General features: G+C 41.1%; 2 protein-coding genes and 1 pseudogene across 3 annotated transcripts; 1 reads left to right on the top strand and 2 right to left on the bottom strand.

The window, feature by feature from the left end:
• Window positions 1-1,762: 1,762 nt before the first annotated feature.
• Window positions 1,763-7,115, bottom strand: LOC142895685 (lysine--tRNA ligase-like; annotated as a pseudogene).
• Window positions 7,116-14,692: 7,577 nt separating this feature from the next.
• trub2 (TruB pseudouridine (psi) synthase family member 2) lies at window positions 14,693-17,635 on the top strand. Its single transcript, XM_076037433.1, has 8 exons — window positions 14,693-15,005; window positions 15,150-15,284; window positions 15,577-15,651; window positions 15,762-15,823; window positions 15,894-15,975; window positions 16,092-16,164; window positions 16,823-16,959; window positions 17,070-17,635. The coding sequence occupies exons 1-8, from the start codon at window positions 14,888-14,890 to the stop codon at window positions 17,408-17,410; spliced, it is 1,023 nt and encodes a 340-aa protein (XP_075893548.1). The 5' UTR covers window positions 14,693-14,887; the 3' UTR covers window positions 17,411-17,635.
• Window positions 17,298-24,708, bottom strand: rab44 (RAB44, member RAS oncogene family). Of its 2 annotated transcripts, none has more exons than XM_076037411.1 (9): window positions 22,140-24,708; window positions 21,512-21,582; window positions 21,049-21,137; window positions 20,810-20,944; window positions 20,643-20,724; window positions 19,608-19,722; window positions 19,410-19,508; window positions 19,254-19,330; window positions 17,298-19,156 (listed from the first exon to the last, which is right to left on the bottom strand). In XM_076037411.1, exons 1-9 carry the CDS (start codon window positions 24,699-24,701, stop codon window positions 19,069-19,071), a joined length of 3,318 nt encoding a protein of 1,105 aa, XP_075893526.1. In that variant the 5' UTR covers window positions 24,702-24,708; the 3' UTR covers window positions 17,298-19,068. The 2 variants fall into 2 exon arrangements, with proteins under 2 accessions (XP_075893526.1, XP_075893525.1); XM_076037410.1 differs by having other exon boundaries at window positions 20,810-20,947; window positions 22,140-24,707.
• Between the last annotated feature and the right edge of the window lie 2,948 nt (window positions 24,709-27,656).

Raw genomic sequence — 27,656 nt, 5'->3', positions numbered from 1 at the left:
TATGGGCACCAGCCAATCATCTTTCCGCACCTGAAAACAAGCCAAAAAAGGGAACACAGGATCTACTGCGCCATCTAGTGCCCAAAAGGACACAGCAGACAAAAGGAACTGACAATGTAAACCCAAAACTATACAACATATATCATATGTATACATTTACATAACAGTATATAGATTTCCTTTCTTCTGTTTTAACCTTTCCTTCATGCCAACGAGTCAATTTGAACATTCTTCATATGACGATGTGCACTTGCGTTTGCTGTGTTTGCAGCGTTACAGCGCCGAAGCCGATTGTCACCTGCACACCTGAGCTACATGAACGTTGATCTGAGCTGCCGGGCAGCTTCAGTTTTGTTTATTTTCAGAGTTTTAATCAATTACAGTCTACTAGGTCAATTCAATGGCATGATATGAGTTTTAATGTTTATTTTCATTGATGAATTTTAAATGAATTTTAAACTTGTGTTTTATTTTTGATTAAAAGTAGCTATTTATCACTGTTAATGTATGTTTATGATTTTTTTTTGTGTTTGTTTTACAAAGTACTCATTGAAACCTTTAATTTTGTGGTCCAGTTTTCACGCTGTTCAATGGTGCGTCATTGAATCGCAGTAGTTACAGGCATCAAGACATGATCAGCAGGCACGCATGCTTCACCACTAAAAGGAAGCAGTGGGACGCCTCTGATGATGTGGCTCATCCAAACAGGCAGTTTAGGACAGTACACACACCTTGGCTTGCTGCTCAAAGAGCGCCCTCTGTCTGGAGGGGTCGTTCAGCACAGTGTAGACGTTGCCGATTTTCATCTTCATGACAAAGAGCTCACAACGCTCAGCCAGACCTTTCTCCGATCAGTCCCTGGAACATTGAATGAAGCGTCAATGTGAACACTCAGCATTGCAACACACTTCCCGTTGATATACGGGCTGGAACAGGGGTCACCGACACGGTGCCCAGGCACAGGTAGCACCCACTCGGTCAAATATTTGATTAAAGTTTGCTGAGATTAACAGAAATAAAGTGTTGAATATTGAGATTATCTGAAGCCCAACTTTGTTAAGTCCTTGTTGATAATTACCATTAGAAATCATTCATGTGATCAGTGACTTCACATAAATACAAAGTGAGAAAGTGATTTCAGAAGAGTGTAGCAAAGTGGTTGCCTGTCGTATGACTCAACATCCACCAGTAGCTCTCAGGATCAAAAAGGTTGGCGACCCTTGGGCTGGAGCGATGCACGCCTCACCATTCTGCCAAAGGACTCATGATTTGAGGGTAATCACAGATTTTCACTTCCCACGATCCCAGGATGCTTTGCATGCTGCTGCAAAGCATCCTGGGATACAGAAGGATGCGAATGATAGTAGCGGTGTATCCTTCGAATCGGCTAAAAGTAGGGCGCATTTGGAGCGTCCTTTGGATTTTTGGGAATTGGGACAAGCCTTTGCGCAGTGCTATGACGCACCCTGAATTGAGACACAGCCTTGGTCTTCTTTTGATTGTGTAAAGCACTTCGAGACAACTTTGGTTGTTATTTAGCACCTGACAAATAAAGGTTGATTGTTTTTTCCGCCGTAGTAAATATGCGCCACCTTTTGTTTGTGACAGATTAAAATAGGTACAAAAACAATAAGGATGGTCTTGTTTTATTTATTATTAATTTTATCATTGTGATTATTATTATTAATATAATGATGATAATAAGACAGACGAAGGTGGACGGAGGCCAAAAGAATGAACAACCAGGCACCTCCTCCCCTGTTCAGCAGCTGGGAGCGTTGCTTGGCTTCACGGGCTTCATGAGGGGAAACAGCACCACTTCCTGTCAATAGACAACAAAAGGTGCAGGTGCTGAAGAAGGAAACTTGAAGTGGGAAGCCATACTGGTGGAATGGCCAGTTTTATTATCAAAACCAGCATCTCACCCTGTGTTGCTGCTAGCAGCAATTGGCCAATATAAGAGTGATCTGTTGTATTAAGACAGCATACGCACTATAATGCCACCTGCCTCCACCTTTACTCGGAAAGTTGCATATACATCCCAAAAGAACTTTGCTTTACGTCTACAATGTGCCTGCATAGATTTGTTTCATAAATCATCTTCACAAAAAGGCATTGGTTGAACTTGTCCATCTTACAACTGTGGATGCTCCATGCTAACAATACTTTACCTTGATGTCGTTTGAGTCAGTCAGCAACATGGTGAGGCGGTCGATGCCCAAGCAGCCGCCAGCAGGGGGTGGCATCCCGTACTCCAACGCTGTGCAGAGGGCCTCATCCATTGGCGTGGCTTCATCGGTCACCATCAGCTTTGGCCTGAGCACAGAAAAAGAAGACAAGAACATCAAGACATTATCAGCACGCATACATGCTTCACCACTAAAAGGAAGCAGTGGGACGCCTCTGGTGATGTGGCTCATCCCAACAGGCAGTCCAGGACAGTACACACACCCTGGCTTGCTGCTCAAACAGCGCCCTCTGTCTGAAGGGGTCGTTCAGTTCTGTGTAAGCATTGCAGAGTTCCTTCTTCATGACAAAGAGCTCAAAACGCTCAGCCAGACCTTTCTCCGTTCTGTGCCTGGAACATTGAATGAAGCGTCAATGTGAACACTCAGCATTGCAACACACGTTCCTTTGATATATGGGCTGGAGCGAGGCACGCCTCACCATTTTGCCAAAGGACTCATGATTTGAGGGTAATCACAGATGAATGTTGGGTTGATACAAGTCACCTCCAGAAAATCTCCCACCAGCTGTTTGGAGGAAACCAAAGTGACGTCAGTCAAGGATGCAAAGAGAAAATGAGGATCACAGCCCAACTGTTGCTATTTGGGCACCTTGTCCAGAAGGCGGGCAGTGGTCCTGGGTGGAGGGCATTCTACTCCCTTCTGGACACAGAGGTCGTCAAAGAACTGACGAGTCTCTATGGAGAAAGAGTCAAGAAAAGAAGGTCAAAGATGACATCCAAGGCCTCCACACGGTGAGCGCTTTACTCGTGAAAAACTCTTCGGCATACACACACACGACACTCCTACCATCAGTGTCGTAGCTGTCAGCAGGAGGGAACTTCACTCCCAAAATCTTCTCCAGCTCGTGAGTCACGCTCACTCTCTTGAATGGTGGAGTGAAGTCGATCTCATAGGCCTTTCCTCCTGGACCATCGGGGTGATAAGTGACCTCATACCCTCCAGTGATGTGCCGCACCATTCCTACAGGAAGAAGAAAGGCAGGGAGAGCCGGTTTAGACTTTAAGAGAATAGTGAGGAACGTGGATACAAATCTAGTCCAATTACATTGATGGTGTCTTTAGATTTAGAATATGATTAAACTTTCACCTCATCTGGACCTGTTGCACAACAGCGTTTGTCAGGTGAGTGAACTCAAAACCCAACCCAGTAGTGCTGCAGCCAGGTTTAAACTGCCACCCAAATTCTCATTGAGGGAAAACCACTCGCTGCGCTGATACTGTGATCATCTAAGGTGACGGCGTTTGCATGAAAACATTCAACAACGCTACTCAGTAAATTTGACAAAAGAAGGAAAAACAGTGAGATGAGTGTTGTCGCCATCTGATTTGGCTTCATGAGGTGGATTATTTACTAGGGGTGTTCAGAAACAACTTTTTCACTTGCGGGACAATACCGATATTGAAGGCTTGAGTACTGGTCGGTACCCATATCCATCCGATCCAGCACAAATAACACATGTTACTTTTATGACTGACCTCTGTAGTTGGAATGCCAGAAAAGGCTTGGTCAAGTGAAATGACGATGACAAGACTATTGTGAACTAATGGGTTACATGAACCTTAAACACAAGAATGTACAATTGAAGAAAATCAATAAGATATAAATGAGAAGATGATGAAAAAGAACCTCTGTAAATTCAATAAAAAGTTACATTTGCAAATAACAATTCAAGTTCACTTCAGTTATTGTTTACTGTCAGTAGATGGTGTCAACTGAGGCCAGGCCTAAAACAACAAACACACTAACTAACAAACCATCAGTATTGATGGTCAGTCAATATTGGATTGGGAAACTCCTTTGATTTACTTTAGGGGCCTGCTTGTGTATTCTCACCCGACCATAATCCAGCTGCAGGGTGTAGCTGTGGTAAACTCTTTCTTCTACTCCTGCATACTCGCTGGCCAATTGGCTTGTGAAATTAAAAATGTTTGCTACATTTGGACTGTATTACCTCCATGGATGTTAGCCACGGTCTGGCCAATATTAGAAAATGCCACCTACTTCTAAATGAGACACAGTTCAAGGTGGTCAAGTCTGTAAAGAGTGAAGGAAGTCAAGGCGACAGAAGACACACATTTCCACTGACCTGAGAGCATCTCTTCTGTTAGACCCATCAAGTCAAAGTAGTCCTTGAATGCCATGAAGAATCTGCAGGTCGTGTCCTCAGGATGGTGAGTCATATCAATGGCTTCGTTCCTGAACCAATCTCGTGCACTTTGTGCATTCCTCCAATCACAGCCATCTGTCACAGAGAAGAGATGGACGGAATGAAAAAGTTTAATGGAACAAAATACAGAACATGTATTTCTGATCCAGCTGATAAAACATCACCTTGTGGTGGTGCTCAGGTGCAATTCTCATGTAGAGGTTCATGCACAGCTCATCGTAATGGGTGACAAATGGACGGGCACTTGCCCCACCAGGGACAGTGCTCAGCATTGGTGTTTCAATCTGAATTGACAAGCAGCACGATTCAACACGAGTTGACTCAAAACGCTTGAAATGGTCACTCTTCAATGTGCACTACTGTCCACTACCTCCAAGACTCCCATGTGAAGGCCCAGGAAGAGGTGGAGGTACATGATGATTTTGTTGTGTATTCGGAATTTCTGAATGACATCATCGTTCATCATCAGGTCCAAGTAGCGCTGGCGGAACCGTGTTTCCTTTGAATGAAAAACAGAGTGGTGACAGAGACGCAGCGGGCCGAATGTGGCCCGCCGGCTGTACTTTGCCCAGGTCTGCTCTAAAACAACCACCATTAAAGTCAGAATCTGTGCCAGAAGCTTCTTTCAATGGACAAAAACTAAAGCCTACCCATCTCATTTTCTGAGACTTGTCGTTGACTATTTTCCCAATGAACAGCTCCCTCCCACCTAATTAAACACAATGGTCTACCAGCCAATCAAAGTGAGGATTACCGTGTCCTTGAGGCCATAATGTAGATGGGGCAACATGTTCAAACATGGTGACAGCAGAGTCATCTCCATGGCAATAATGCTCAACTCTCCTTTTTTGGTCTTGCCTGGGTTCCCCTTGACACCAATGATGTCACCACGATGTAGTTTGTTGTTGATTTTCACAAACTCCTCCTCTGACTTGTAGTTCCTTATGGAGTGGAAAGACAATGTAAGATTTTACACTGCTTTTTCAAAAATAAAATAAAATAAATACAATCACACCTTTCACTTATGAATTGATTCAACTCATCCGGCAGCACTTCACAGCACAACAGAAACACTATGAAAAAAAATTAAAATACACACACATGGTGCTTTCTGACCATATCTATCTTTTTGTTGTACCTTGAGTTTGTCATTACTTGCAGCTTCACACCTTCTTCTCCTCGACCTCGCAGGTCATAGAAAAGCAGCTTAGAACCAGAAGCCCTCTTGGCATGAATGCGGCCTGTCAAACATACAGCACAAAATGCTTACCACAGAGTCGGCTGCAAGATTACACACAACATTAAAGGACATTGCTTCGCATGAACACAAATGTAAATAGCAGCATATTTTTTGTACCTGACAGACTGAGGATGACATCAGTGAGTCGATCCCCAGGCTGGAGATTGTTGTATTTCTCAATGAACTCTGTCAGTGACGAGTCTCCATGAAAATTGTGTGGGTATGGGTCTTCTGCTGTTCCCATCAGATTCTGGATGTCCAGGGAGCGGATCTTAAGGTATTGCTGCGTTCAAAGGAAAAATAGTGTGACAGATTCCACTAAACCATTCAACAAAGGCTATAAGTTCACGACAAGGCTTCCATCCATGTTTCAAAGTATGAGACAAGGCCAAAGCAGCAAAAAGTCAGAATTGAAGTTCAGGAAATCCATGTGGTGAAAACTAGCTGGGCAGGACAATGAGGTAAACGAAAAAATAAAATAAAAAATGAACTACTTCAAAGTTCTACAATGCGGTTGACTGCCAGTTAAAGTGTTGTTCTTTAGGTTTTCTGGCTCAATATCTCAATTGGAGCTGATGTAGTTTGTTTTCAAGCTCAACGGTTGATTGCTGGACACGGTTGAGTAAAAAATAAAAGACTGATGACAGCACACCAAAATGGACTTCTGTCATAATGAAATAAACACTGGCCAAATACTCCCTTTAAAGCTATTAAGCTGCAGGTGTTAATTTCACATTTGTCAAAGTTGACTACTTTTTATTTGAATAATTTTCCACAAATCAGGCAAGGACCAAAATGGACCTGGATCAGTTTACATGCCGCTGTTTTTTTTTCCTACCTCTTCAAAAGAGTTTGGTGTTGTCCTTTGTTATAAGAGGTAAAAACGGCAATAAATGTTGCCACCCTATTATCATAACTGACACCATTGTTGATACTTTGTTGAAAATCAACACCTTCGCTAATAGGAGGTTAAGTCAGCCTTTAGCCCCTGCCTCCAATCTCCTGCTTAATTACATTAGCTCTGATGCCAAATAGCTACAAAGTTGGATTCCATTAAATATTTTAAGGTTATTATAGTCCTCATGCATGCTAAGTTTCTCAACGGAGCCTCATCTATTTTAGCAATTCACAAAGTCAAATCCAACATCACTGTATGTGAGAGTTGAGCTGCAACAAAAATGTGAAAAAAAAGTAATAAAATGTACACATTTTGCCCCTAACATTCATCTTGCTTAGTAGAATTTCCCTGATATTGGTTGGGCTACTCAACAATTCTGAAGCGAGTGCAAGCAACAAAAGCAGGGAGAAAATACACAAATAAAAATCTCACATTAGGGTCAAGCATCTCTTCATCTCCACAGGCACTCTTTGCTTCCTTGGAATCTTTCTGCTCCTGCCGCTGCTCTTTGACCTTGGCTTCTTTCTCAGCATCCCTCTGTCTCTTCAGCTCACTGTCCATTGGGGGAAAAAAAAAAAGACATGGAATTTTTTTTTTTTTACAAAAGTTACGTACGCCGGAAAACTTGTCATAAGTTCACGTTGTTGTTCAGATGTATTCAAAGTGACTTGACTGTGGAAATGTGCGCTACAACACATCAAGTCCCTGCCTGGCGTACGTACATTTCTCGCCTTGTTCATCCGTTGGCAACACTCACTGGTTATGTTGGGAAACAATTCCTGAAGTGGTTTCAAATAGGCTTTGACGTGTTACGCTTAACGCTTGAAACAATGCAAAACAAATCGACTAAAACTAAAAGAAAGAAACTCTCACTTTTTTTCTCAGCTTCCCCTCGTCCGACGCTGTTACATCAGCCATGACGAACGTGTGCTGTGCTCTACTCACTCACAAAGACCAGAAAATGAAAACGTGTGGCTAAAGGCCGGTCTGATGACGCCTTTGGAGGCGTTCAGAAATCGGCAAAATTGTGTTTAATCACGTTCACACGTTCATTCATAGCGTGCGCGTTCACACTGGGGCATAACTGTGTCCCATTTCTTGTATAATCTCAAGTGTTGTGCGCTTCATTTGCACTTTATATGTTCTTCAGATCAGACAACAACTGGGCGTAGTTGTACGGCATGTGCAGTTTAAAACACACTTGGTAGTTACTCTCACCAGGCCAGCATAGCTCTAACTAAAACAATCAGTTATATAATTATTTTCACTACAATCCAATTATTGAACTTGTTTTACCAGTTCAAAGAACCTGATTGATGGCATCGAGTAGTTCCACCATTAGCCACATTTCAGAACATCAATGATTTTCTGTCCAGTTACATAAGCGTAGAGCAGGGGTCTCAAATTCAACTTACCTGGGGGCCGCTGGAAGTAGAGTCTGGGTGTGACTTGTCCGCATCAAGTACCTCACAACAGAAACACCTCTTCTGAACGTGAACATTCTTCAAACATAAAAGTTTTGGTTTTTTTTGTTAGAACAGGCTTCTCTTGACTATTTCTTGCTGCCTGACATTTCATATTACATCAGAGGTCTCAAACTCAATTTACCCAGGGGCCACTGGAGGTAGAGTCTGGGTGTGGCTGGTCCGCATCAAGTAGCTCACAACAGAAACGCTTCTTCTGAAAGTGAACATTCTTCAAACATAAAAGTTTTTTTTTTTTTTTTTAGAACAGGCTTATCCTGACTATTTCTTGCTACGTAACGTTAATGTTACATTCTTTGTGCACAGCAACTTTCTCTGAGCATATAAGACACGTCAGGATGCCCTCTGTATTCTTGACTGGTATCGTAACTTGAATTCTGATCCTAACCGTGACTCGGACCCGAATCCTAAACCTAACCGTCACCCGAGCCTGAATCCTTAACCAGAGGTCGGCAACCTTTACCACTCAAAAGAGCCATTTGGACCTGTTTCCCCCAGAAAAAAACACACTGGGAGTCACAAAACCTTTTGACATTAAAATGAATTAATATGCTGCATATAGCGTTGTTGTTGTTGTTGTTGTTTTTTGCCTTTATGCTATGTATAAACCAGGGTTTAGCAAGATTCACTATCAAAAAAGCCATCTTGCCTCATCTGCCATCAAATAACATTCACCTGGAGCCGGAGGGGCATTATACTGCCTCTTTGAGGGTGACGGAGACCTGAGGCTGTAGGGATTTTTGTAACTGTCTCTTTCTTGGCGTGAGTTCGGGGAGAAAGCCACTGCGCATGTTATTTGACAGCAAAAAAAGAAAAGAAAAAAAAGAAAGGTGTTAACCGTTGGAAATTAAACGTCGGTCCAACGTTACAATATCTGAGGCTCTTGTCGCAAAATGCAGCAGGGCATCTCTGGGCGTTTTTACGCCTGCGTATCTCTAGCGCAAAAACCTTTGTGGATACGACGCAAAGATGGCAGCGATAGTAAGCAAGTAACTCGAAGAAGTTCAATTTTGTCGTCTGTCCATATTATCTTTTTACGTACGTTCTTTGTCGTCTTCACCGTGCTATGTTAGCGAGCTGCTACTTCTGGAATAAATAAACCGAGCTCCAGGTCTTCTTCCGCCTTCAGGGAGTAAACCAACAGCACCACAAAATGGCTGGCGTGAGTACTTTCCAGCGTTTCCGTGTTCATGCGAATATTTTTGGAGACGGCTTCGTGTAATATCTCTCTTTTATTTTTCTCTCGACTGCCTTTCTTAACACGGTCGGTTTCAACGTAAGCGTGGCCATAAAAATGTATAAAATGTATTTCCATGTTAGTAGGTTGTTGTTGGCGTTTTTTTTCCAACGTCAAAAGGAGCCACTGCAGAGGGGTAGAAGAGCCGCGGCCCTGTCCTAAACCTAACCGTTCATTGATTGGTTTAATTTAATGCATGCTTGCAGTGGAGCCTACGCAGACCCTCCATCTCTTCCGTTGAGAATTGTAAAGAATCCGATGAGAGTTGGAAAGAATATATGCCACTTCCTTACGAATCTTTGATAGCATCTAGCCATGACCGGTAAACTCGTACAGAACCTGACAACTCGAGCTGGCTGAAATCTGCTTGGATAAGAACTCTACTATAAAGTACAACAATGGAAGCAGCGCAACCAAGTGGATATTATCTGGTGTGAAAAGAACAGACAATGGAGAATAATTTTACTATCCTATTTACCAGAAGTTGTACTTTTCTAAGTAAGTTTAGGCCAGCAGAGAAAGCCTAGCATTTTAAAATTAAACTGATGGCAGCAATATACCTTTGGTTTTGGTAACATCCCGTATGTTGTAAAAAAAAAATAAAATAAAAAATAAAATAAAAAATAAATACATATATATATATATATATATATATATATATATATATATATATATATATATATATATATATATATATATATATATGTAAAAGACAAAAAAAGCTCTTTAAACAACTAAAAATTCGTGGGAAAATGAAAAAATATTTCAGTTAGCATTATTTGAGATGAAAAAGTTCAGGGAAAAAAAAACTCACTTTTTGCTCTTCTCCCCCTGTTGCGTCAGCCTCGCTGCAGGAGGTGTGATCGGCTTGGCAGCGCAATGCAAAAATGCAAATGCAACGCGCCCCACTTCTTATATACAGGGACGTGCACAGATAGACACTAGGTGGTGCTCGAGCACTCTATTCCCCTCTGGAGCAACGTGCCATTTTAAAAAAAAAAAAAACTTTTTGTTGGAAGTTCGTTTTTTTGGCACAATGTTGTTATTTTTTTCCTTAACAGTATACAGAATTTGGACTATGGCGTCATCGCTCAATTCTGGATTTATATACATTTATATGACCCAAAATCTCTCTCTCCCTCTCTTCTCATTTGACAATGAAATGGTGCTTCCCGTTTAGAATCGATACGGGGCGGGGTTTGTCCCTTTTTTTTTTTTGGCAATTGGCGTGACCCTTCAATAAATATCATCAAATATCATCAATGCGGTCACAGCGCCGCTCAGTGGCTATAAAATGGCTCAAACATCGTCAATAACACACACACACACACACACACACACACACACACACACACACACATATATATATATATATATATATATATATATATATATATATATATATATATATATATATTTTAACAATAGACAATAGGGTTGATCAATGGCTGACATTGTTTCCCTCAGCAGAGAATTTATTGGGCAGAGATTTCAACACAGTGTTTAATAATCATGTGGACTGATGACCTTCTAAAGCCAAACAGACAACTGAATTAGAAAATATTTGCCACATAATGAATTTGACTGATATATGGAGACACAAAGTGATATTCCAATTAAACAAACTGTGACATATCTGGGTCCAAAATGAGAACAGGTGCTCTGAGATGAACCAATAACTCAACAGATACAAAGAAAATTCAATATGTGGTAATGAGGGATCGATCCTTACATGGTTGGATTTTTCTATCCAAAGCTGCAGGAATATCAAGATCTGTAAATTTGTCACTGGCATTAGATATCTTATTTAACTTTATCTGGAAAAACAGGGGTGGTGGCTTGGATGTGAAATGTTAAATCACTCTTTTAAGATCAACTGGTTATGTAATATATGAAGACAGAAGAACAACTTCTGGAACTCCTTTGCTACATATGCATTTAATTCATTCGGTGGTTGTTATGTATTTTGGGTTATAGTAGGACCAGTAGTTGACATGCACCAACCACGACAGAGAAGAGCATTGAAAAGCTTGGAGAAATGTTCAGTCATTTTGGATCTCCTGTACAGCTAATCTCCGACAATGGTCCCCAACTTGTTTCTCAGGAAATGTCTTAATTTCTACAGGCAAACGGAGTGCAACACATTACCTCAGCTCCTTTCTACCCTGCAACTAAAGGCCTTGCTGAAAGGTTTGTCCAAACTCTCAAAAACACATTAAAAACATCACAGGGACAAGGGACGCTACATCAAAGATTATACAATTTCCTGTTGAACTACAGAAACACTACACACGCCACCACAAAACATCCCCTGCGAGCCTGATGCTAAAAAGAGAGCTGCGTACCACCTTTGATCTTCTGAAGCCGACAACGGTGAAAGAGACAGTTCAAGGTCAGCAGGAGAAACAGATACAACGCAGAGAACGTCAGGCTAAGAACCAAGTTTTCATGTCTGTAGAAACTATTAGCAAGGAACTACAGCGGAGGACCGAAGTGGATTCCAGCTGCTGTCATCACACAGACCGGACCAGTTTCCTACACCGTCCAGACAAATGTGAGTGTCTGGCGAAGACATCTTGACCAACTGTTGTCAACTTCATCCGTGTCGTCGGAGCTGTCTCCTGGATGTTCATTAGATGCAGTTGTTCCAGCACCAGTTTTCCCACACAGGTACAGCAGTCCACTACCCCAGAGACAGTTACACCTGCTGCAGATGTTACTGCAAATGGGACAGAGGCACCTATTGTGGCATCAGCTCCACAAGACACTTTGCCATCAATGGACAAAAAGACTGATGTTCCTGCAGGGCGCAGATATCCAGCAAGAGAACGGCGACCCCCTGCGCGTATGGATTTGTAGTGTAGTTTAGAGACTGGCCCAAATCAACAGGGGCAGAATAATCCCCTTGGGAACAGTCCAGGGATCGAGGTAGTCTACCCTCATCCCTGAGTGAGAGTTCAGAAGTGGTATAGAAAAAAAAACAACTTTTATTTTGTGTTCTGTTAATAGCATAGTGCTGAGAGCACTGTGATAAAGGTTCATTCTGTACTAGGAGCTAAGAGTAATACATTCCTGCTTTAGTTTGTTTGTTATAGAACGTCTGTTGTAAGAGGGGAGGAGATGCTATGTATTTTGGGTTATAGTAGGACCCGTAGTTGGCATGCACCAGGTGCATGATGGTTAACACGGCGAGGCTGTTGTCACCGGAAGGGTTTTTGGAGTAACCGTGTGTTTAAGTTGCCGAATAAATAAAACTGTTCAAACTACGTCGTGGTCCGAGGATTAATTGTTATATGGAGTAACAAACAAGTGAAGGATATAACAGTGGTGTTATGATGAAATGTAACTACAAAGTTTAAAAAAAATTCCTGTCAAACTCAAATTTTCACCAACAAGCCTTGCTGTCCTGGAAACTGATCTACGAACATAGATTATCACCAACCAATCATTATATTTGGAACAATGAAGATATCCTTTACAAAAACAAATCACCCTTTTAAAGAACTGGATGGAGCGTAAAATGTTATTAGCTGAACAACAAAGTTTTGTTAAAATTTCAGCTGCCAGTCATACGAAGCAATATGCTGTGGTTTTTGATGCACCATAGGCTGCGTTACAACTTCTTAAAGGGACTGTAAGAGTTACCGCTGTTCCAGAAAATTGTAATTGTGATATTTTTGTGGGTGGAGTAGATATTACAAAAAGATCTTGCTCTAATCGATTTTTGAGAAACTGCTTACAATCAAAGACTTTGCCTAGAGGTCATATTAACTGAACTGCACAGTTTCGAGAACTTAACTGTCAATAACAAATTGTCTCAATAACAAGGTGAAAGAAGTTATCAATTGTACATCAAATCTACCCTGCAAAGAAAACCCTTGAAAGATTTAAACTAGACATTGAATATGTGTGTGATTTCTGTGGACTTGAAGATGAAACCATCTCTCACTTATTTTATCATTGTACATAGAGTAAAACGTTTCGGAAAGATGTTCAACACTTTGCACAAATGAAAACAGGAATAATGATCAGTTTCCAGGAAAAGCACATCTTTATTTTGATGACCAAGACAAAGACACTTTTTACTGTCAGTTAATCTTGAATTTAGAGAAATTTAATATCAATAAAATCAAATGGGCCAAATCTAAACCGAACATTGTACCCTTTCGACATGAACTGCACCATTATGCTGCCACAATCAAGGACATTAGAAATAAGAAAGCTGCCAAAACATACTCTATTGTGGAGAAATTTTGTGCCAACGATTTGTAAAGGCCTCTGACTGCCTTTTGTTTTTGTTGTTTTTTGTTTGTTTTCTTGGTTGTTTTTTTTGTTTTTACCTGTTCCTTATACCCTTACTATTGATGTATTTCTGCACCTTGTTAGTATCTACCGGTGTATGTCTGTATCTAATTTTCGTGTCGCAAAAAAAAAAATTAAAAAAAAATGGAGTCAGTTCATGCAGCAGAGACACGGTGATCAATGAACTAGAGCTGCTGATATCTCATCCCCCACCTGTTTGATTTAGAGTCTAACGGTGACAAACTGAGATTACAGTCCGTCTTTTTTGTTGTTGTGATAAAATGGATTAGGATTGGTAGGTGTAAATAAAACAAGCAATTTGACATATGGCGAGACAGAATAGCTTTTCTTTTCAATATAATTTAACTTAATTTGCTAATGATTTAAAATTGGATTGCTTTGTTACAGCATCATGCATTATTATTTCTACAGGAAATGGGTGACTGAAAAAATGCCAAACTTCTGTGCCGCTTATGGGTGCACAAACAAAAGCTCGTAGGATCACATTTAATCTGTAAGATATTGTTGGAGCTGTTTGATTAATGTTACGATTTAGTGCTGGTTTGTTTAGTTTAGCGTTTAGCATATACGTTTTTATTAAATATGGGTGTGTGCGTGTTTTTGCTCTTTTCACATGAAAGCCTATGGTTATAAATCATTAATAAGTATGCAGTATCATAACTATGCTTATAACCTTTATAACAAACCAAACCGCTCGAAATTCGGATGAAAATAGAGCAATTTAGGGCTATTTAAAATAACATGCACAATAAGAATACATGGTTCTGAGTGAGAGAGGCGGAGCGAGGTGACTGTGGCAAGATGGCCGCCAGTGCGGACGTTCGATGCCATTGGCCAGCAGCGCGGATAAGACATCTAGCCTTCTGTATATATCTATGGTGATGACAATAACTGTTGCTACTTCCGGGTTTTTCCCCCCCCCCTAACATATTCTTTCTTTTTAACCGCCATTTCAAAATACTTTAAAAATTACTGCACCCCTTTATAAACAGACAAAGTGCTCACCACTTCCTTATACCGTCATATATATATTTTGTGGTTAATCTCGTATAAAACAACGATCTATTGCTGATATACATCCAGTCCGGTAGATGTCAGGCCATTCGACGATCTGCAGTCAGAACTCAAACGGACGGACATCTGCGCTTGCGCTGAACGACGCGTGCGGCAAAGTCAGGGGGGGAAACAAAACAACTCATACATCAGGCAGACGATTTAGGCGTGACAACGAGTTATTACACCATGTAAAAGGATAGCATATTCCCGGGAATATTAATTTTGATAGAATAATGGCAACTCCAGCCGTACGCCTTGTCCGAAGGTTGGAGGGTCTGTTCTGTGTGTACAAACCGCCCGGCGTCCACTGGAAACTTGTCCGGGATACCATCGAGACCAATCTTCTGAAGGGTCAGATATCGTCTCACCTAAGCCTTTAACACAAGCCGTCAGAGATCTTACATTGCAATATCTACCTGACAGGCCTTGCGTTTTAAAGTTTCAAGGCGTGACGGGCGGCAAGTCCGTGTAGTCACCTATTTTGTATCTTTTTAGGTGTCAACGCCACGCCAGTCCAGCCGCCTCCGCACGAAGTTCGATTCTTGTTGCAATCAGGCGGCGACACAGAAGCAGCCACGGGCCTGACACTGACGGCCTCCTCTGTGCCGATGCTGTCCAAACACCCTCTGGGTATGAGTGGGACACGTTCATTTGACTGACATTCACAACGATTTATTTAATAATCAACACTCTGTTGGAAACACTGAAGGTTTCAACTTCATTTATTCATACGCCAAACAAGACGCAATGGTAAAGATATAGTAGTAGAGTCAAGTCATGTTAGAAAGGTCTGCTTGTAATTCTCACGGTAGGGCAGGTACACTGTTATTTACTGTTTTCTTTAAAGTTTCCACCGACGATAATAACAACAAATTGTATTTATTTGATTAAATTCATAATTGTGTATTAAACTTTATTTCAGTAACTGGACCTGAATTCCAGCATATTAAAATTGGAGTAGGACATCGTCTTGATGTGTCCTCCTCTGGTGTTCTAGGTATGATTGTTTCAGAGCTGATCACACAAATACTCCGTGTATTTCCACTGAGCACATATCAATGTAATGACCCCCTTTATTTTTATTTCATTTTTTTTTCTTTCCTTTAGTTCTTGGTGTTGGTAATGCAAACAAGGCTCTAAACGGTCTCCACACAACAGCAGTCACAAGGGTAACTAATCATGGCCAATGCAAATGTTGTTAAAGTTGAAATTGATTCACAATTGTTATTTATGTTGTAGGATTACACATTGCAGTGTGAATTTGGGACTGCAACAGCGGATTTCTCTGACACAGGCAGAGTTGTGGAAAGGTCCACCTTTGGTAGGATCATTGATCTTGTAACAATCAACTTACTTTCAACCCATTTTTAAATTAAACACTGACTAAAAAGCATCACTGTTTTCCGATTGTGTCTGACAGTTGATCTTGTTCATCAGGTCACATCACGTTGGACAAGTTGGAAAGAGTGTTGGCCATGCTGCAGGGAGTCAATCAGAAGGCACTGTTAATGTAGGTCGCTGTCATTTCATTTTGCGTCATAACAACTTAATACCAAGCTCAGAAGTTCTTTATTAGTTCCTCAGTGTTAGTGATGCAACAACAAAGTAAAATGTGGTTCCGCTGGTATTGACACTTGGTATTTACAGACGCAAAATGTGCTGAAGAGAAATGAAATGACAGAAGGCTACAATTCTGTATTCTTCAGTAGATCTACAGTACTAGAAATATTTTTCAGTGGCAGTTAAAGCCTATGGAAAAAAAGGACAGTCAATCGCTCTATAAATAATGTTGCTCCTCCAGCATAGGAATAGTTCTGTATGGAATGCAAAAACTTGCCCTCAAGAAAAAAGCAATGCCATTTAAAATAACACTTAAGCGTTTTAATTAGGGCTCATCTCAATTTTTGTTTCAACCCTTAAAAAAAAAACAACACAATTTATTTGTCACTCAGGGTTCAGCTGTTGCTCTATGATATTCCTCTCCAGAGGTGTTATTTATTTTGGAAAGACTGCATGTTGACAGCTTTCTCCTTACTGTATGTCTGCCCTGTGTTTGCTCACAACCTACCGGACTATGATTTTGCATCATCACCATGCGTCTCTGTGTGTGTGTGTGTGTTTGGGAGGGGCACATTCAACATTATGTAGACACTGTTTTTGTTTTTTAGGTATTCAAATGTGGACATGAGCTCACAGGAAGCTTATGAGATGGCAGCACGAGGTTTACTGGGTCCAGAGGGGAAAACGGTGCCTATTCTGACAGGCCTGCGTTGCACTCACTTCCAGCCTCCAAACTTCACCCTAGGTAAAATGACCTTCAGTTTAACACACTGGAAGTCATGTTTTAAAAATACAATTTCAGTGTCCTGCGTCTGGCAGTTTATGGCATCTCCCCTTCTCTTGCACTTCTTTTAGAGGTGCAGTGTGTGAATGAAACTCAGAAATATCTACGCAAAGTTGTGCATGAGATTGGACTGGAGCTGCGCAGCACGGCAATGTGTAAAGGAGTCAGGAGGACCAGAGATGGACCGTTCACACTGCAGGACGCCCTCACCCGGCAACACTGGACGGTCTCCGACGTGATGGAGGCCATCGGACAATATCGCACGTCAAAAAAAGGGGAGAAAAACCCCAAAACACAGATCAGAGATTCGGCTTTAGAGTCACAAGAAAACAACCCAACAGCTGCAAGTCAACAGAATGAAACCCGCAATGACACAGTATCTGAAACCAGAATTACCGAACAGAGATACTGACTGTAAGAACTGAAAAATCTGACAGATTTCTTTTTGTTTCCCCTGTTGTTGTTTTGAAATACCACATTCATGTACAAACATGCAGGCTTGTACAAGGCTCATGCTGTAATCCAAAACAAATTGTCCAACTTTTTTTTATATGTCCAGTGTTCTGAAGGTAAAAACTTATTTACCAGAAAGAAAAGTTTATTGTTGTATATCTTTAAATAAATCACTTTAAAGAAATATTGTAATTAATGTTTGTAAAAGAAAACAGTTAAACGCGTTTGAATGACATTGGGCACTTTTATGGCACAAGCGCTCCCTCTACTGGCAAAAACTTGATTCATCTCGCTCGCTGGTCTGGCGCCACCAAGCGTACCACATCACTTTAAACCCTTTTCTTCCCAATTCTGATCTTCACTTTTAACTTCAGCAAGTCAAGCAAGCAATTTAAGTAATTTAGCATGTGTTCCGAATACACGGGCCAGTGAGTTTATCTGCTCAGTATAAATGACAACACCTTCAAAACAAAATGGTGGCCAGGGAAATAGTCATCAAAAATAAGTGAAATCTAAAATTCAGAAAGAAGAAATTTTAACAGTCAAACAAGTGTAACATTTACCCCTGTCTCTTAGAAAATAAAATAGTCCCACATTTAAATAACATTTCTGACTGTTGAATTTTAGAATATTTGTAAAGACCTTGTGATCATTAACATGTTGGGTATCACAATATAAAAAATTGCAACTTGTTTTGCAATGTCTGACCATGGTTAAAGTAAAACTACACTTACTTCCACAATGCAGTTCTTTGCTGCTTTTATGTTACATAATCTGTCATGTGAAGCCAAGAGACACTGAGACGTTCCTCCTTTCAAACCTGTGAGAAGCGTTACAACAAGCTCCCGTGGCAGTTTGCTGACCTTATTAAACACATCTCACTTAAATGCTATAATTTATTATGACAAAAACAATGGTACATACAGATTGAGCATTATGTGCGTTGTTTTGGTTGGAAGTCTTTCACTAAGTTAGTAGAATTACTTTAAGCTGTTCCAATTGTAAACTAAAGTGCAAATTAATTGTAGCAGAATATTACACCAATGAAGTCGAGAAGATAAAAACATATAAAGTATATCTATCAAACTCTGGGGTTGTCAAATGCCAATGTTGTCAAGCCTCTCATACCAGTGAAGAATGCTGCAATGGAAACACTACTGTCTCTGTGAGTCTGCATACAATGGAACGTTCCACTCCCACAAATTCATGTCAGAACATTTACTTCTTCTGCAGGTTTAGTAAACACGAGACATGACGGAGCAGATTAGCACTGAGAGACATTGCTTTTGAGAAAAAAAAGAAGAGAAAAAAAGTCTTTCAAGCTATATCTGTGAAGTATTCATTGTGACGCATTATTTATGATAATATGGTGCATATATCATTTCTATTTAAAACAAATAACTGTTAAGTGAACACAAAATCAGAACCCATTTCGCAAAATGCTTGAGTCACAGATGCTCACGATGGCTGCTATATTGCACGACTGGCTTGTCAAAGCCAAAATAATATTAGATAAACTCTTAATATGGTTTAAGTTCAAATTAAAGCAATTAGAATTATCCACAACATTGAGTCAAATTGTTCTAAACAAAATGTTTTGTTTTTTTCATCTTCTTTTTAGCAACATCCTGATGATTTTTTCTTCTGGGGCTCTTGGCGTAATAGCATAGCTTCCTCCCTCGTGTCGCACTTTTCACTCAGCACCCTGGGTGATTGTCACAAAAAAACATGTAAGATCACACAGTTGCAGTACACCAGAGCTCAATGCATGATCCAGACTTGGTTAAACGTAAGTATGTTACCTGGCCATAGTCTCCAATGACTGAGTCACATTGTGGCCTGTGGCAGCGCTGCACTCCATGAACTGAAAGTTGTACTCCTGTGGAATCAGAAAGGAGACACTCTGCGATCAGCACAGCTCACGGTGCAATCGACGTAATTAATCAACGTCTTCATACCTTGGCAAGAATTTCACCATCCTGACTTTTAACTTGCCGTGTTCCACTGTCGCTTTTATTACCAAGCATCAGAATGGTCACGTTGTCGGAGGCCGATTCCTGCAGACACACATTGTTACCATTTTCAATTGGCACGCTTGTTGAAAACTTGTGATGGGAACAGTCAACACTGCAGCAACATCGACGCGCCAACAGTACCTGAATGCAGTTTGCCCAATAGCTGATGTCCGAGAAACTCTGAGAGGAAGTGATGTCGTACATCAGGAGAAACGCCTGGGCTTTATGGAAAATCTGCCTGGTGATGCTGTGAAACCTTTGATGGGATAACAGTAGAGTCTTTAGAGGAGAGACACCATAACTTTTGTTTGTACGACAGTTTCAGGCACTTTTGTGAAACTATGAGGCTCTTCGCAATGAGTCAACAAAAGATAGATTTGGGGCATTGGACCAGCCAGTGATGTTTATCCAGTTAAAACAGGCTATATTAGCATTATCTTGAAATGAAAGTGATTTAAGACTAAAATAAATCCAGAGATATTACAACAAATATCTGATAGTGAGTTAATATATTGTAGTCATTATTTTGAGTGAGACTCCTTTTTCTTATATTGTTGGATATGGGCTTCCATACCCATATCCAACATTATCAGCTCTGAATTTCTTTTTTGTCTTACTGTCATGCCAACTAACGCAACATGAACAAGGTCAAGTTGCCTTTTTCTGTGTTACTGTGCTAAGCGCTAGCCCATTTCCTTGTGATTGATAGAGCAGATAGGTCACAGGGGCAGAGAGACCGAACAGCCTCTTGAGCCTGAATGAGAGAAACACTTGATTTGTACGGCCTGTACAGCTCAAACTAGGAGTGTTTTTGTCTGGAAGTGACTATAATAGTGCCCCTTTAAACAAAATAGAATAGAATAGAATAGAATAGATGTACTTTATTTATCCAAAATTGGGAAACTGCACCCACAAAACCCACACTAATGCGGTTTTGATAGTTTTGGACAATGAGTCAAGGCAGGCTGCTGGCAGTGCTGGCTCATACATGTGATCGTTTTTATTCCTCTGGCTGTTTACACAAGCATGTCCGTTGAGGACATCCTTCATTAAAGCATCAACACCGATCATCAGACATGCATATATCAAGTACAGGCTGCCTGCAAACGTGTCCTTTGTTTATAAGCGGTAATTGGTACATGCGTCTTCATAACATGCTGTGGAAGGAAACTTTACCTCTCTTGACCTGCTGTATCCCACAGCTGTAGCACCACACGTTTACCATCCACGAGCACAGATGAGATACACGAATCCGTTCCTACAAGATTCATTTGGTGTGTTCAACTCTTCGTCATTAACAAGCCAAAATGTGATTTTTAAAGATATAAAGACGGATGTCTTACCAACAGAAGCGGGTAGATCCAAAGAAAACATCCCAGTTTCGACTCTTTTCATGAAGGACGTTTTCCCAACACTGCTGTCACCGATCAGAATCACATTATAGCGCTTTGATGGCAGAGCTTCCCCACTGGAATGTTCTGCTAAAATCAAAACAGTAACACATCTTAAAGCGTAAACATACCCGTTTTTACAAAAATACAAATCTCTGCTTTTATTTGGCCATTACTAATGGAATTTGTACCAAGAGAAAGGATCTTTTGACTTTCTGGACTGCCAGGCCTTTTAGTTGAAGGATGCTGAGCAGCAGTTTCTTGTGTAGAAGTCCTCCCTCTGTAGAGAAGATAACCAAACAAAGGTTCGAGTGGGAACAAAAGGTCTTCCTTGAAAATTAGTCACAAAATATTCTTAATCTGTGTTTCAAAATAAATTTAGCATCATACTTAGGGATGGTTTAGGTAAAATAAAATAACAACAAAAGGTTCTACTGTATTTATTTTTTTTCTGGTTATTTGACAATAACCAGTACGTTGTCACTTTTTTTTTTTTTTTTTTTTTTCATGTTTAGCTTCTTTCCAAATGCTTGTGTCTAAATGCTGGGGCGGAACTTCCACTAAAGAATTTTCTCACTTCTGGGTAGTTATGACAGACTGAAGACACTTATTGTTAGAACATAGTAACAGACAAGATCTTCAAGTGGGACTTACTGCAAAAGGTTTGGCTGCTCTGCTGCTCTTGCAGTGGTGGTGTCTGATGGTGTTTTCTTGTCACCTTCATCCTGCAAGGACAAGAGAAATACTAATAATGGAGGGTTCACTGTCATTCTAATTGCAAATCACACCAAAAATGACTCATATGTAGATGAATGATCAGACGCACATGAAACTTCCCTTGGACAATAACCCTTTCAACACTTTGTCATGAATATTTGGCTTTGTGACACAAACTCAAAAGCCTGGGTTATCAGTGTATTTATGTACATATGTTTCATTTTGCGAAACTTTAAGCTGGTATTAAGTTCCCCATTTTAGGTTCCTTGTATTGTTACGCTGTTCTTGCAAAAGTACTTAACCAAGATGCCAGCGAGGGGAAGTGCAATACGCAAAGAAGAAGTAGCGTGTGAAAGAGCGCAGAACTGTCCAACAGTAAATAATCCATTTTGCTCTTTCCATGGATAAGTGAACTAGTGAAGAAAGTAAAGGGAAGTGATCATGTGATAACTGATCCTCAAGGCAACGTGAAATGCAAGTGACTGGTGATTAGAATGCAACTGATACGTATTTGCTAATGCTAATAATTTTCAATATAAAAAAATACAACAACTTTGCAGCTCACCTCTGATATCTTGTCAAGGCTCTGTGACTTTTCCATGGCTGCCTTGGTGACCTTGGCGTTGATCAAACTGCTCTTGCTGGCCTCCGTTTGTGAGTCACCAGTCTCCTTCTGTCCTGGGATTTGGCCCCTCTGGTACCCATGTGACTTTCGGTGAGATCCCAGCTTTCTCCTTCTCCCACCGGCAGCCGTTTCAGACATGGCATCAGGTTGGGGAGAGGTAGATACTGTTTGAGGGGTAAAACTGCGGGCGAGTTGATCTTCCTCAGCTGTGGCCTGAGGTCTTGAGTAAGACTCACTGGCGCAGCTCTGCTCCACTGTTTCCAGCACAATAACTTTCGGTTGTGTCAATTCGTTATCTTCAGTTTTTAGAGCACCAGTGTTTATACCTTGAGCATTTTTTGCCTCTTCTGTTGCCTCGCGATCCTCCACCAGCTTGCAACTCGAGTCTTCCCCTTCTCTCCGAGACGCCAGACTTTTGCGCGTCGAGCCCATCTTTCTCCTCTTGGCTTCAGATTTTAAACTCCCACTTCTCACCTCAAGATTTTCGTCCACTTTCACCTCTCCAAACAAATTGTTTGGATTCTCTCCGTCTTCTACTCCGAGTTCAGATTTGACCTTTTCTAGATTTGAAGCCACTATTAATTTGGAGGCTGACTCTAAAAGTTGGTCTGGCAGCACGCTTTCTAGTCTGTCCTCGTCAGCTTGTGTGCCCTGTGTAACTCCATCAACACACTCAAAACTCCAATCTGTGTTTGTGGCATGTCCAGGATTTAAAGTTGAAGACGTTTCTGCGCCGATCAAATCATCAGGTTGTAATTCCTCCATGGAAGCGTCTGAATTCCTCTCGCTATTCTTTATGTCGTCCGTCTTGACAAGGATAACAGAATTCACTTCCCCCTTGACAACAGCAGTGGAAACATTAGTTTCTGTATTGCTTTGTATACTGTTGTCAGAAACGTTGGTGTTCTGAGGATTTGTGGGTGCTTCTGTGTTTTCACTACATGACACCTCAGTAATTATGCTACTAAGTTGCTCGTCTACCTCTTTTACTTCCTCAACATCATTTGGGTCAGCTTGTGTGCTCTTTGTTTCATTGTTATTGTCATCTTCCTCTTGCTTCCTGTTGAAATTTGCCCGGCGAGTAGAGCCCATCTTTCTCCTCTTCTGTTTGGTTTGCGTTTGCAAGTTTTCACAGTTGTCGAAATGAATTTGCTGGATGCTACATGCTCCCTCTGCTGTCGATTGCTGAGCCTCCTCTGGCATGTTGCCAGTTGGTTCTTCTCTTGAGTTTTCCTGAAAACCAAACTGATCTAGTGCTTCATTTTTTTCTTGTGCAGAAGTTTCTTCTGTTAGATCTTCAGACCCCTGCATGCTTATTGACATCCCAACTTCTTTCGCAAACTCCTCTAAAGCGTGATCTATTGTTATGGTTTGTCCCAGATAGTTTTCAAATGATGGATGTGAATCAGCCTCTACTGCTTGTATTGAGTCTGTTGTCACTGATTCATATCTTGAATCTCTTCTGTCTCCATCGTGTTTGTTTGCGCTTTCCTCAATTTCCATGTCAGTCACGGTATTCTCGGATAAAAGTATTTCTCCTCCCGGCACACTATGTGTGCTTTCCCCATCAACTACACTTTGTAAGGAAGAGTCGCTTTGCAGAACCAAAGAGTCACCAACTGGAGGCTTATCCACATCTTCATCAACCTTTACATAACTATCAACTGAACAAAGAAATCCTCTGCCTTCAGGTAGGTTTGCATGGTCCTTGTCTTCCTCAGACAGAGTTGCTGGATCGCTGCTAGATTTAATACCACTCTGGTTTTCTGATTTGCTTTTGTCTGTGGTGATCATCAGAACAGTAGAAGCTTCTTTGTTTGTTGATTTCATCTGTGACTCATTGGCTAGTAGCTGTAGGTTTTGATCTTGCCCAAGTAAGTCAGAATATTCCTCTTGTTCCTTTCCCTCTGTTGCAGAAAACATGCTGAGGAGCCCTTGTCTCACTTCAGCAGACTGCTGATTGGATGTTGCACTTGAAAGTAAATTTGAAGCATCAAGTTCAGGGATGTCACCGTGTGTAACACCATGTGCAATTTCCTCACCCTGATCACTAACTTCAGTCTCTGACGCTAATGAAAATGTTGCCTCAAGGGGTTCATGGTCGGCACTATGTCCAGTGTCTTCCTCCGCAGGTTGCTGAGATAAATCAGTGTCTTGGCCATGTGGTTTTAGCTTCTTTCTGCGACTGGACCCAAGTTTTCTTCTGCCCCCTACAAGGTTGGAGATTGAATCCATTTGCTGAAGCTGTGTGGGAGGCAGGTCTAAATTAGCTTGAACATCTGAATCCAAGGCTTGTGATTTTGTTGCATCATCTACTTGATCTTCAGACTTATACACTACACCTGGTTCAGTGTCTGCTCTGTCCATGCCACCGACCTGTGTGTTCTTTGTATCATTCAAAATATTGGCTCCAAGGGCCATAGCTTCAGTTTGATGGTCATCTTGTTTGTTTTCACAGTTCACTTCTTCTTCTTTGTTTACAGAAACATCAGTCAATGTCATTTCAAGGGGTTCATGGTTGTCACTATTTCCAGTGGCTTCTTCCGCAGGTTGCTGAGATAAATCAGTGTCTTGGCCATGTGCTTTTAGCTTTTCTTTGCGACTGGACCCAAGTTTTCTTCTGCTCACTTCACTGGTTTGAGGAAAAGCTCCAAAGTCATTTACTTCGGTTTGATTCCCTTCTTGTCTGCTTTCACAGTTCAATTCTTCCTCTTTGCTTACAGAAACATCAGTGCTTGTCTTAAAGCCTGACTCTGGCATGCACGTGTCACTGACCTTATTTTCAATAGAGCAGCTGACGTCATGCATATGTGATGCCTTAATCCCCTCCTCATCAAAGTTGATTGGAGAGTTTTCTGAATGATCAGAAGAACTCAAGTCTCGAGTATGACTGTGAGATTTTTCCCAGTCATCCAGTGAAGTTCCTGCTGACACTTTACCTTGAAAATCACCTGCTCCTCCAAAAAGGTCTTGCTGATTTTCACTGTTAGGTCTGCATCTTTTTGAGTCAGCTTCAAGACAGTTAGTCTTCGACAGGACATCACACACATTTATATCCTCTAATTGATAGTCACCTTTACCATCGACGAAAGGAAAATTCTCTTCTGTCAAAGCAACTAGTGCGTTGTCAGCACCAGATTCTGTGACTGCCAAATCCCTCGAACTGTATATCTCAGATGTTATTGGGACATTCACAGATATTGGGGGTGATGCACTTGCAGAATGATCATTCCTCAGCAACTCACCATCCTCGTTTCCAAGTGTTTCTGTTCCAGAGTGCACATTACCAAATTCTTCCAGCATGTCTGTAAAATGTGATTGGTCCATTTGCATTCCACTCATGGTTAAATCTGTGGAAAAATACTCAGAGGCATCATCAAGCATATCTGTCTGCATGCTTTCTTTGACTTGATCACTTGGGTTTTCAGCCAAAGTTGGATCCATGCTTTCTCTGTCAACTACACTTGAACTTTGTAAGGAAGAGTTGCTTTGCAGAACAAAAGAACCGTCAACTGGAAGCTTTTCCATCTCATCATCTACCTTGCCAGAACTATCAACTGAACAAAGAAATTCTTTGCCTACAGGTAGATTCACATGGTCCTTGTCTTCCTCAGACAGAGTTGCTGGATCGCTGCTAGATTTAATACCACTCTGGTTTTCAGGGTTGCTTTTGTCTGTGGTGATCACCAGTACAGTAGAAGCTTCTTTGTCTGTTGACTTCATCTGTGACTCACTGGCCAGCAGTTGTAGGTTTTGATCTAGCCCAAATGAGTTGGAGTCTACTTCTCGTTCTTTTACCTCTGTTGCAGAAAAAAAGCTGAGGAGCCCTTGTCTCACTTCAGCAGACTGTTGATTGGATGTTGCACTTGAAAGTAAATCCGAAGCATCAAGTTCAGGGATGTCACCAAGTGTAACACCATGTGAAATTTCTTCACCCTGATCACTAACTTCAGTCTCTGACGCTAATGACAATGTTGCCTCAAGGGGTTCATGGTCGGCACTATGTCCAGTGTCTTCCTCCGCAGGTTGCTGAGATAAATCAGTGTCTTGGCCATGTGGTTTTAGCTTCTTTCTGCGACTGGACCCAAGTTTTCTTCTGCCCCCTACAAGGTTGGAGATTGAATCCATTTGCTGAAGCTGTGTGGGAGGCAGGTCTAAATTAGCTTGAACATCTGAATCCAAGGCTTGTGATTTTGTTGCATCATCTACTTGATCTTCAGACTTATACACTACACCTGGTTCAGTGTCTGCTCTGTCCATGCCACCGACCTGTGTGTTCTTTGTATCATTCAAAATATTGGCTCCAAGGGCCATAGCTTCAGTTTGATGGTCATCTTGTTTGTTTTCACAGTTCACTTCTTCTTCTTTGTTTGCAGAAACATCAGTTCTTGATTCTTCCAGCATCTCCATGAAATGTGATTGGTCAATTTGCGTTCCATCCATTGTTAAATCTGTAGGGAAATGCTCTGAGGCATCATCATCACTTATAACTGTCTGCATTCTTTTTTTGACTTCATCACTTGAATTTTTAGGCAAAGTTGGATACATGTCTTTCAGAATGGGTTCCATTGAGTGTTGTTGCATTTCAGTCTCTATCTCTGAAAACACTGTTGCGGTTGCAATGGGTTCGTTATTGCTGTTTTTTGCCATGGTGTTCTCTGTAAATCCGTGGTTGTAATCAGCAACAGGCAGCAGCGGATTCTGTTTCGCCTCAGATGAAGAGTTGCTCTGTTCCATTTCTGAGAGAACCCTTTCTTTTGCACTGAGTCCAACATTTTCGTCTTGACAATGAGTCACATTTACTTCACTTGGCAATATGTCTCCTTTTTCAACATCACTGAAAGTATCTACGGTCTTAGGCATAACCTCTTTGTCTACAGGACTTATATCATCTTGTATAGTGGCAGAAAGATCTGTGCTCAACTCAGATTGAAACATTATACTTTTCATAGTGTGAATAATTTCATGGTTTGTATTTGAGTGATCATGCTGTACATGGATTCTGTCGACAGCTTCCACTGAAATCAAGTTGTCATCGACTTGCAAGTCCAAATGTTCATTTTGTCCTTCATCTTCAAGTGACTCTTCGTTTGGCGGCAAAGATACTTTTTGCTTACCACTGCATGTGAGATCGGCATTTGTCTGAGGCCAACTGTCATCTACTTTTGGTGACTCACTCTGAAAATGATGGCCGTGAAAATTTTCCATCTGCTTTAACAGCTCTGATTCGTTTTGTCTTTCCTCACCCTCTTTTTCTGAAAGCTCTTCTGGCATGTCTTTGTCATTTGCCTCGTCAGTTAGATCAGCGTCAACTGAGATTACAAAAGGCTGCACATTTTCTTTAAGTGTCTCACCCAGTGAAAGGCCAGATTTCTCAGGACTACTAATCCCGATTTCCTCTGACTGAAAAGAAGATGTTTCATCATCGTCCTCTGTTAAATTTTCACTGTTGGTGCG

This window comes from Nelusetta ayraudi, unplaced genomic scaffold, assembly GCF_046127955.1.
Source record: "Nelusetta ayraudi isolate G7.1 ecotype Tasmania unplaced genomic scaffold, CSIRO-AGI_Nayr_v1 ptg000050l, whole genome shotgun sequence".
In the NCBI taxonomy this organism is placed as follows: Eukaryota; Metazoa; Chordata; class Actinopteri; order Tetraodontiformes; family Monacanthidae; genus Nelusetta; species Nelusetta ayraudi.
The sequence above is the reverse complement of the archived record's forward strand: the minus strand, read 5'-3'. Positions and strand labels throughout refer to the sequence as shown.

What these genes read in the sequence shown, in the direction of transcription:
- trub2 (XM_076037433.1), top strand. Translation starts at nt 14,888, where the DNA reads ATGGCAACTCCAGCCGTACGCCTTGTCCGAAGGTTGGAGGGTCTGTTC. An exon ending in CGAGACCAATCTTCTGAAGG is followed by an intron (nt 15,006 to 15,149) that starts GTCAGATATCGT and finishes GTATCTTTTTAG; the next exon opens with GTGTCAACGCCACGCCAGTC. An exon ending in ACACAACAGCAGTCACAAGG is followed by an intron (nt 15,824 to 15,893) that starts GTAACTAATCAT and finishes TTTATGTTGTAG; the next exon opens with GATTACACATTGCAGTGTGA.
- rab44 (XM_076037410.1), bottom strand. Translation starts at nt 24,701, where the DNA reads ATGACATTGACTGATGTTTCTGTAAACAAAGAAGAAGAAGTGAACTGT. An exon ending in GATACAGCAGGTCAAGAGAG is followed by an intron (nt 19,723 to 20,642) that starts GTAAAGTTTCCT and finishes ATCCCATCAAAG; the next exon opens with GTTTCACAGCATCACCAGGC. An exon ending in ATGGTGAAATTCTTGCCAAG is followed by an intron (nt 19,331 to 19,409) that starts GTATGAAGACGT and finishes CTGATTCCACAG; the next exon opens with GAGTACAACTTTCAGTTCAT.